Source organism: Leopardus geoffroyi, chromosome E2 (genome assembly GCF_018350155.1).
Source record: "Leopardus geoffroyi isolate Oge1 chromosome E2, O.geoffroyi_Oge1_pat1.0, whole genome shotgun sequence".
Taxonomy (NCBI): Eukaryota; Metazoa; Chordata; class Mammalia; order Carnivora; family Felidae; genus Leopardus; species Leopardus geoffroyi.
In genome coordinates, this window is record NC_059335.1 from 61,489,784 (window position 1) to 61,500,193 (window position 10,410).

General features: G+C 61.4%; 1 protein-coding gene across 1 annotated transcript; it reads right to left on the minus strand.

Annotated features, from left to right (window-relative positions):
- Positions 1–2,083: 2,083 nt before the first annotated feature.
- Positions 2,084–10,334, minus strand: CHMP1A (charged multivesicular body protein 1A). Its single transcript, XM_045440085.1, has 7 exons — positions 10,227–10,334; positions 8,351–8,370; positions 6,165–6,242; positions 5,213–5,359; positions 4,714–4,842; positions 4,090–4,277; positions 2,084–3,541 (listed from the first exon to the last, which is right to left on the minus strand). Exons 1-7 carry the CDS (start codon positions 10,231–10,233, stop codon positions 3,520–3,522), a joined length of 591 nt encoding a protein of 196 aa, XP_045296041.1. The 5' UTR covers positions 10,234–10,334; the 3' UTR covers positions 2,084–3,519.
- Positions 10,335–10,410: the final 76 nt, after the last annotated feature.

A 10,410-nucleotide genomic window follows, 5' to 3' on the forward strand; every position in this document is an offset into this window, starting at 1 on the left:
GCTCAACTGCTCTCAGAGGGGAAAGCCAGGTCTGGAGCAGGCTGAACCACCCCCCAACTCCAGGCCTGAGCCTCTCAGAACGCTCTGTCTGGACGGCCTCAGACTCCTGAGCAGGAGCCCCAGTGCCCAAGCGCCCGGGCCCTAAGACACCCACAAACAGGTGGACGGCCCCTTGCAGCTCCCAACCTGAAGGTGGACAGCCCACAGGTGCCTGCTCGGCTTCCCCACCCCTGTGAAGGTCCCTCCCTGTCATTCCCAGGCAGATCTGTGACCAGATGGGACATTTGTGGGTATTTGCTGATTACTTAGGATCGATTCAGTGTTAAAGGGGGAAACCGCAAGTAAGGGTCTCTGTCCTGAGTTGGCCAGATTCTGCCCAAAGCCCCCACTGGGCCACAGGGGGTTCGTCTGGCGGAGACTGTGGGGAGGGTCCCCCTGGTGGCCTGCGGAGGCGGCACACAAATTCTGCTAACCTGGAAGTACTTTCTCCCCAGGCTTCACTACCCATCCTGAAATGACCCGGATCCCTCCAGAGCACCACAGCTGCGGGCGCCACACCAGAAACATATCTGGTCCCAGGGAGTGCTTTGCTGTCCAATTCCAAAAGCCCTTTCCTGAGGAGTAAATAAAACTGGGGGGGGGGGGTGTCTTGGGGCCCTGATAACTGCCATAGAGGCAGTAGGCAGGGGCATGCACCCTGCAGCATGGACGCCCTTCAGGACGCGAGCGGCTTCCGCCAGGGGCCACCCATCCCCCGGCAAGGCCCACATCAGCACTTCTCAAACTCAGGGTGCAGAAGCAGCTCCAAGGACCCCGCTGCCCCACAGATACGTGCGGGTGTGGGGGTGGGAGGTGGGGGACGCCGCTGGGCAGCCTGAGGCTGAGGGGCAGGGGCACGATTCGGTTCCAGCTGTCAGCCTTGGTCACGTCTCACACGTTCAAAACCCCCATCCACACCGGGCAGGATGGGGAGCACCCACAACGGCAGATCGTGATTCTAACAGGAGAGGGACACAACCACTCCAAGGTGGCTGTGGACGAGAACAGAAGCACCGGGGGGCCTCTGGTCAGCGAGGGGTTTCTCTCAGGGGTGTGGCCAGCAATTCTGAGCGCTTTGTGCAAACACAAGCAAAGATGGGAGTGCGTGCGGCAGGCTTCTGCGGTCAAAGTTCCAAATGAGGAGGGGGAGCCTGATGGCAGCAAGTGGTGGTTTCTGGCGCTCAGGGGACAAACACCCACAGGTCCACGCTGACATAAACGACAGAGTTAAGTAAAAGTAAACGGAGGGAAGGAACTCTTCAATGGAACTGCACATAGGAAATCACCACGAATATTGTCACCAGGAGATTCACGGAGGGACATGGAGGTCGGGACAAAGCATGGCGATGTTTGCAGGCGATGCTGGCAGTCTTAGGATTTTTTCCGACAGGACGTGCAACAGAGGAGGAAAATGGGGCTTTCTGGGGCAGATGCCTGGCCCACACCACCTGTCCTAGGTGAGGAGGACAGCGACCCCGTGCACCTGGTGTGAGGCACTGAGGACACAATACCACTTCTGTGGGGTTCCCGCCTACAGCTGTGACCTCAAGGTCATCGTGTGAAAACGTCCCATCAGCCCAAGTGGCAAGCCGGTCTGCAAAACAGCTGGCCGGCAGGCCTCAGGGTCACCCCGGCGCCAGAGACAGATGGGAGGGACGGTCCCGGGTTGGGTGGACGCGGGCAGGGCAAGCAGACAGCTGTCAGGGTGGTTTCCTGACACAGCGGGTTACGTGCGGTTCACTAGGAAGGGGACGCGAAGGGCGCGGTAAACACCAGCGTATACAGACCGTGTGCTCTGCCGCTTTTATGTGTGTGTAAAATCACTTCAAGGTAAAAACTTAAAACGTTGGATTCTAATTCCATCTGTGGGGGCGGAGCCTGAGAACATGCATACCTCACCCCCCACCCCACCCGCCCTCCTCTAGGTACCCCTCCTCGGCCTCCTAAATGGGGGCCAGAGAGCCATACCAAGGGTCCCGCCTACGGCCCCTCCTACGGCCCCCTGCCCGACCCAAAGCCAGGAAAGCAAAGCTGGAGAAAATTCTCAGGGATCAATTTGTTTACTCACAACAGTGTTATAGGAACCGGGCAAACACACCCACTGCTCTTTGATGAGCCACAGCCACGGAGCCCTGTACCCCCTGGGCAGCAGGACTCTCAGGACCTTCTCTGCACCCCTGCACGTGGGCGCCCTGAGAGACCACGGCCAGGGGGTGAGGCGAGGTTGGCACTGAAGAAGGGAAGCCAGCACTCTGACCCTCCCTCTGGGGTCTCCCATCACCGTCCCGAGTGCCCAGGCCAACACAGCGGACCTCACAGAACACCCGCAGCCACCAGGCCCAAGAGATCAGACGTAGCGAGTCACGGTAAGGGCCTCCAACGTTTCCGTGCACAAGAGCCGTGGGTGTGAGGGCAGCCCCGGCAGCTGAAGGCATCTGGGGAGGGCTGGTCGGGGGGTCAGTCGAGCACGGAGCTGGGCCCTGCTCGGTACCAGCCACGAAGTACCCACCCCCCCCCACCCCCCCAGCCTGTGCCAAGGAGGAGGCTTGGACCAACACCCCCCATCTGCCGCCTGCTCCTACTTTGGCAAAAAAACAAAAAACCCAGGAAGCTTCAAGAAAACAAAGTAAACTTCAGGACATGAAAAAACTAGAAACCGCAGCCCGTCATGGAAAATCTTCAGGAGGGGGCTGCAGCCAGCTGCTCGGCTGTGGCTGCCACGGCCCTGCCGGGGGCACCTCTCCCAGCCCCCGAGCTCCGGCCAGCCACTCTGACCTCCAGGTCTGACGGTGTGGGCAGGAGGAGAGCCCAGTCGCGGGGAGGCACCTATTATTTACAGTACAGGAGAGCACGGTGCAGGGGCAGCACCCGACCGGGAGCGTGAGACCGTCTGCTCCCCGCTGGGAGGGGCCTCGGTGCAGACCCTGAGTTCCTGGAGGACACATGACACGGCTCTCAGGGCCCAGGTCCTCCGGAGGCGGCAGTGGAACGAGACACCGCCCCCCCCCCCCCACGCCCCCGGGTGGGCCCGCCTGGACTCGGAGCCTGGAGGCTTACACAGAAACCCCGAGTGGGGACGCGGCCCGAAGCAGGAAGCAGCCCTGACCCCTGCTGACTGCCAGCAGCACGGAGTCCGGAGGCCCCCACGGTCCACACAGTGTCCACTGGTCAGTCCCCATCAACTCCTCAGAGGGTAGGAGATGGAGAGGGGGAGGCCTGCAGAACCCCGAGCTGGTCAGCCCGGAGTCACAGAAATAACCCACAGAAGTCAGAAGTTTGTGCAAACTCACCCACCAGGACACAGAGCCACCGTCTACGCTAAGAGGAACAATTCCCAGGCCTGGAGGTCAGGGCTGCGCTGCAGGGCGTGCAGGAAGGCAAGAGGCGTGGGGTGGGGGGGGGGGGGGAGATGTAGCCCTCGTCCCCGGCCCTTCCCGCACATCGAGGCGGGGGACGCAGGGCCCTGCAGCAGGATCTCGGCTAGTTTCTCAAGGCGGCCAACCTGTGAACCAACACAACTCCTGTGAGGGAGGGCGAGGGGCAGAAGCACTCTGACCTGCTGTGCGCTCAAGGACAAGACGCCCACTCTGGGTGCCAAAGGCCCCACACCCATCCACGGAGCCGTGACCCTCTCCTTTCAACTTCAGCTTTGCATGGCTGCGTGGGGACAGCAGAGGAAGGCTCGGGGAATGGCCACGCGTTGTCAAGAATCTGGTATGTTAGGGACAGCAGAGACCTCCTTTCCTCAAGCGAGCAGTGGGCAGGTGTGGGAGCACCAGGGCTGACACACAACACAGACACTGAACGAGGAGCAGGGGAGAGAGGTGATCAGATGGGCCCTGGACTGGGCCTCGGGGTGGGGGCCTCCTGGAAAGAGTGGTACTTGCTGGGCCAAGGTCTACCGCACAAGCGCTCCCCCTAAGGCCATGCTGCGCCTCCCTTCCCCCACATCAGAGCCCAGGTCGGGGGCACCGAGCCCCTCCCCCACAACCCCAGCATCAAGAGCATGGAGGAGGGACCAGGGGTGCACCTCCGGGGCACCCAGCCCACCTCCGGGACAGCTGGTCCTCCTGGCTGCGCACGGAGCTCTCCCCCACGGCGGAGGCGCCCTCGGGCAGCTGGCTGAGCTGGTCCAGGACCTCCAGGCCGTTCTCCTCGGCGATCTGCACGATGAGACTGTCCACCTGCTCCTGTGGCGTGGTCAGCGTGGTGGCCGAGCTCATGGAGTCCTCCATTACCTGGGGGTCACGTTCTGGGCAGGTGGGTGCAGGCCCCAGGAACCTCCCCTGCAGCCTCAGGAGGACCGCCGCGGCCCCGTTTCCGGCCACCCATCTCAACCACGTTTCCTGCCCGCTCCCTCCACCCGCACGAGGCTCCCGCCCCCACTCTCTCTAGGGCGCTTCCTCCAGCGCTCTTAGCTCCCTGGGTGTTGAGCTGACACGTCTGCACACAGCCTCTCTGGCCAATCACTGGGAGAGGCCCCCACACCCTAGCCCTGGGCCTCCCTCTTCTCTGCTAGGCCTCCGTGTGCCGACTCCAGCCTCCACAAGACTCGGCTGCTCTGGAGGTGACCGCCCCCCCGCCACGGGGCACCGCTGGGGAAACACACGCGTGGCCCACCACGAGCCGCCCCCCCGGATGCACCCCTGCGCACCCAGACCACGGGCGACATACCGACGTGTGCACGTCCAGATTCTGCACCTGCTGCTCGAACCTGTCCATCACCGCAGAGACCTTCTGCAGGTCCATGGTGCTCAGCGCCCTGTCCAGGGCTTTGGTCACCTGCGCCATGTTCTTGGTCACCTGGCACGGGAGAACGTGAGGCGGCGACAGAACTAAAGGACGGACGGGCCCTCTGCACCCTCCCCAGGCACGCAGTCCCCCCCCCCCCCCCCGCCCCCCACAAGGCCCACAGGACTCCAGGCCCGGCCCAGCCAAGCCAGGTTCAGGACAGGCTGCGAGGCTCTCTCCTGGCAGGGCCCCAGGCCGTGGGCACTGAAGAAGACGGACGCCGCCGCGTCCTGTCCTTTGGTGCTGCCCTGACGGTGTCGAGTGATCCCTACTCCACGCCCAAAGGGGTCTGGCGTGGCTCCCCCGGCCCAGCCAGGCCCCCCCGGGCCCTGCCGGCAGAGGCCGGTCCTTGTGGCAGGCGACCCCGGGCACGAGCACTCACCCCCTTCATGGTCACGGCCGTCTGCACCTTGGAGGCCACCGCGTCCACGCGGGATGCCATGCGGAGCCAGTTCACGCCTTCATTCTTCTTGCGGATAGCATTCTCGGCATACACGCGGGCGCACTCCACGTTCTTCTGCTGAAGGGCCTGAAAGTCGGGGAGGCACCAGCTGGGAGGACATGGCTGTTTGTCCGAACTCTGCCCGCCCTGCTCAGGAACCTGGTCCTGGCTTTGCCGAGGGCGAGAGGCGCTAGCGTGGGGCAGCCCCTTCCGCCTGCGGGCTTCGTGAAAGTGCAGAGATGCTAGGCCCCAAGCCTATCCGGGAGCTGGGGTGTCCAGGCCGGGCGCCAGACCAGCCCGCACTGAGGCCTCTCTCCTCCCACCGCGCTCCCTCTCACGAAACCAGGGCGGGATATGCTGGTGCCGAAGCCAGCACGACCGCGGGGGAACACGAAGGGCCGACCAGTTTCCCCTCTGCCCCGGGAGCCCCCAAATCCAACACCCCCAGGATCTGCTGCACCTGTCAACGGCTGCTAGAAAGGCCCGCCCGAGAGCTGGCAGACCCCTCCCACCTTCCCCTCGGCAGCGTGGACACCGCCAGCCCCGCCCTCCGCCTCACCGCTGCCCAGGTTCTGAGGCCCGAGGCACCAGGTGCGGAAGGAAGACAGCCGGAAGGGGTCACGGCAGGGGTGGCCGGAAGCCCGCCTCCCACACAGCTGGTGAGAAAGCAGGTTCGGCACTTTGGAAGCGAATAAAAGGCGCGGACAGTCAAAGAAACAAAGGCAAGGCAAGCACGGTCCTTTGGCTCTGGACACTCTCGGGGGGCCGGGGGGCAGACCGGAGCCACCGCAGGCCTCGAGCTGGCTCCTGTGGGAACAGCCGCGGCCAGAGTCGCGGGGAGCGCCCCCCACACGCAAAGAAGGCGCCAGCACAACCACAGACGCGGCCTCACCTTCTTCACTTTGGCCTGTTCCGCCTTGGAGTCCTTCTCTGCCTTCTTGGCCAGCTTCTCCAGCTGCTTTGCGGTGAACTGAGCGGAAGCAGGACACTGAGGTCGGACAGAGCCTGCCCCCCGCACGCCCCCCACCCTCACCGGCACCTCCCTGCCCCCATTCCGCCAGTGTCCTCACGGCCCAGGGCTGCACGAAGCGGGCTCCCTGGGTCTCTGAGGCTCGGGGGAAAGGGAGGGCCGTGACGGTTTCCTACAAGGTCCTCTCCCAGAACACCCTGCCCAAACCCTCCCCCGGAGTGGGAAGTTAAGAAGGCAACTCACACAATCGCCGCTACTTATGCATTTTCAGCGTTCGCGGAAAAAACTTGACAGTGTGTGTTTCAAGCTACCCCAAGTAGCCTGGGGAATAATTCCCAATTCCCAGCGGACACACACCTCGGAGTGCTCTGGTCACACGGTACCGTGCATGGGAGGGGCTGCTGGGCAGCGAACGCGTCGCCCGGGTACCTGCCTGCCAAGTACCGCAGCCCCTCTGGGAAGCCCGGTCTGGAAGCAGGATGATGTAGCACGGGGCTCCCACGTGCAGGCCTCAGCCCAGGGGGGCCCCTGCACTCGCTAGATGTGGTGGGGTGGGGGAGGGGCCGCTGCCTGACCCGGAGCCACAAATGCCGCCCTCTCGTGGGCGTCCCCCCACTGGCCACTTCTGTCCCGGAACATCCCAGACCGGGCCCAGCTGAGGCAACCCGACAGCTCCTTGAAATAGATCTCAATCTGCAAAAGTGTCACATACCCAAGGATGGCCCTCTTTGCGAGAGAATTCTGTCCCCAGAACCCCCCGTCCTCCCTTTCTTTCTCTTAACGTTTGAGAGAGAGCGCGAGCGCGAGAGCGTGCGCATGCGTGAGTGGGGGAGGGGCAGAGAGAGAATCCCAAGCAGGCTCCATGCTGTCAGCGCCGAGCCCCACACGGTGCTTGATCTCGCAAACCGTTCGACCCCACGATCCACCCAGGAGCCCCGCCTTTTTTCTATATAGAGCCCCATGTCCTTCAGCCAACCCGCTCTGAGGCACCAGCCCACGTGATCCACTGGCCAGTCCTGGGAGCACGTGCAGAGGTGGGGCCCCTGCGTCACCCAGCATCACACGGGCCCTCCTGACTGCTCCTGCACCTCTCACTCAGACGATCCGACCTGTGAAAACCCACCTCCCCGAGGGCTGTGCTCACAGTGCTGGGCTCACAGGGCAGGGCACGCTCTCGAAGGTCGCCCACCCATTCCCATTCACTGCTTAGGTGCTTTTACATCAGTGTCTGCTGCACCTAGCATCCCGACCTTGCTTCCTTCAGACTCGGAAGCCCGCGCTGTCCGGCAAAGGAGCCACCAGCCACCTATGGCTATCTAAGTTCCAGTTACCTAAGATGATGTACAAGTAACAATTCAGTTCCTCCAACTAGCCACATTCCAAGGGCTCCGTGTGGCTGGCGGAGGGCAGCACAGATCTGAAGCCCTCACCGCCGCAGAGGGCAGGTGGATGCTCCCTCTCGGGGCTGTTTGTCTGTCCTACGGAAAGGATTTCTTTTGTCTGCCCACCTCACACTCCTCCTCTGCTTGAGGGAAAAATCCAGATTTTCCTGACTCGGAAATGCGGCCCTGAGCACGGTCCACAAGGTGGAAGCTTGCTGAACAAAGTGCCTGGGTGCCGCCAGCTGCTCCCCACTCCACCCCCCACCGCAGAGCTGAGCCAGCGAGTCGAGGAGACGAGCTACTGTGAACACCTTTGCACACCACTCCTGCCCGGTCTGTCACAACTAACCACGGGTGGTTATGGAGAAGCTTGCCCTGGGCCAGTCATAAGAGGCCGGCTCCGCTGCCTAGAACACTCTCCTTCGATAGGATTTTAAAGACTCGGAAAGCACAGTTCTACGTGCCTATCAAGGGACGCACCTAACACCCCAGTTGTGTCTTTTCAACGTGCTCGCTGTCTCATGGACTCGCCCACTCAGCTGCTTCTGCTCAGCCCAAGACAAGGAAAGAAGGAATGTGCCATGGAGCCAATTCGATACCCCCCTTCGTCATCAGTCTGGGTGAGCACCGTGCAGAAATCTGTGCTTCTGACTGCGACTGCCAGCATCTGACCTCATCTGCCAACCACCAGGACAGGGTTGGGGTGAAAGGTCATTTGGTACATACCTTCAACTGGAACAGGGTATCTGCAAAAAAAGGAGATGGTCTGAGGATTCCAGCTAAGACAAGGGGGCACTTCTAACAAGCAGAGGCGGCCGCTAAGACCCTCCTGGACACAAAGAGCCAGATCAGGACGCAGGCATGGATGGGGCCTTGCGGGAAGCCCAGCCCACACTGGAGGCAGAAGCTGGACCGTGTGCTACCTCTGTTCCCCCACTGGCCAGAGGGCTTGGGCAAACACAGTTTCCCTAACCTGTGACTCCTTCCAGAGAACACCAGGATGGCACCGGCTGGCCTCAAGGATCAGTGTGCAGGCCAGTGAGGTCACGGACGCAGCACGTGGCCCTCAGTGAAAACCCAAGGAGTCGTTTGTAATTAATGCAACTTTACAAAGACCTTTGGGATTCTTTCCCAATCTAATAAAACTCGGTACTGGAGGATATTTTATAGACACTTTCTCCCCAAAAGTAAATGGATAAAAAAAGTAGAATGAGGACTCTTATGCTATCAGAGAGCTGACCTACAGAGACCACCCTCCAGGGCAGCTGGCATACCTGGGCCATCAACTCAGGCTCAGGAGCCTCCCTCCCGACACAGAGGAACCAAAGAGACGTGGGAGTACTGACAGCTCACTCTTGCTACTCACACACCCAAACTCAAGGACCAGACAGATCCAGATTCACATGGAAACTCTCTCTATTTATTCAATTTCTAGATTCGGAGAATGATGTCTGAAAGGGTTTGCTGAACTAGCCCAGAATGCAGGAAGGAATTCCTGCAACCAGGAGGGTGTTGAGTGTTCACAAATGCAAATCAAGCACCCCCTGCTCCCCGCTGAGAACCCAGTGGGGTTTAAGGTAGCCAAGTGCATCCACCACCTATCAGTGAAGGCCCTGGTCAAGGCCAAAGCCGCCTGTGAATCTGTAAATCAGAGCTAAGGGACACTCCTGGCAGGCTCTCCAACTCTCTACCTTACGCTGTGACCCTGGCTCCCTGCCTCCTCTTCGCATGTGAGGAGCAGGAACGGGCTCTGGAGAGCAAACAGCTGTTAAGGCAAAACCTAACCCAGGAAAAAAGCTAAACGGCCAAAAGAAAGTTCCCCCAAGAACTGGGTAAACTACGGGGCAAAACCCAACATTTGTGGTGATGGTAGTGCTGGGTGTGTGGCGCTGAAGCGACCGCCGTAGAACTTCCTTGGTGACAACGACACGGTTGTACAGTTTTTTTACAAAGTGAGTTTTGAAACCTATCACACCAGCCCCGAAACGTTCTAGCAAATGTATGTACCTCACTTTACCACTGATTCTTCCCGTTCTTTAGTGTCCCCGAGCACGGACGGGGCGGAGTGAGTGCTGTAGACAGTGGAGGACAAGACCAGAGGGAGCTAGATGACTACCTCTGTTTCCGCATCTGCAGGATTGGGGCATAAAGTTCCTATCTCAAGAGCTGTTGTGCAGTAGGCCACATGCACAACCGTGCCTGGCCCACAGTAAGTGCTTTTTGCCTGAGCTCTTCCTATTTTTCTTAGTGGTGTTTTGGGGGCAGTGGTGCAACTGTCTCCTTTTCTGGTGCCCTCTGACCTGACATCCCAGGACCCCAAGGAGGCCGATGTCCCTAGCCGGTATAGGAGCTGGGGGGTTGGGAGGCGGACGCTGAGGAGTCTGGGGGCAGGGGGGCAGGGTGTGGGGTCGAGGATCCTTATCGGGTTCTGGGCTCGAAGCTCCGGGGATCGAGGATCGGGGTCCAGGGCCGGAGATCCAAATCCCTGGTCGGGTATCGGGGTCTGGGGTCTAGGCCCAGGGATCGGAGATGGCTGTCCGAGATTGAGGCCTGGGGGAGGCCGGCTGAGCCCCGCCCTCCCCCGGTGGGCGGGGTCTCTTACCGTCCATGGCAGGTCCGGCAGGGGCAGCCCTCGCAGGAACCGACTGACGGGAACCCCGGGGCCGAGTCGATCGCACCAAACAGCTCCGTCGCGCGGGAACTTCCGGGGTCACCGCCCACTTCCGGCGACCGGCAGCTCTCGCGAGACCACGACGCAAGTCCCGCGGGCGGGGCGGGGCGGGCCG

What these genes read in the sequence shown, in the direction of transcription:
- CHMP1A (XM_045440085.1), bottom strand. An exon ending in AACAGGCCAAAGTGAAGAAG is followed by an intron (nt 5,360 to 6,164) that starts GTGAGGCCGCGT and finishes CCCGACTTTCAG; the next exon opens with GCCCTTCAGCAGAAGAACGT. An exon ending in CGGCCGTGACCATGAAGGGG is followed by an intron (nt 4,843 to 5,212) that starts GTGAGTGCTCGT and finishes CTCCCGTGCCAG; the next exon opens with GTGACCAAGAACATGGCGCA.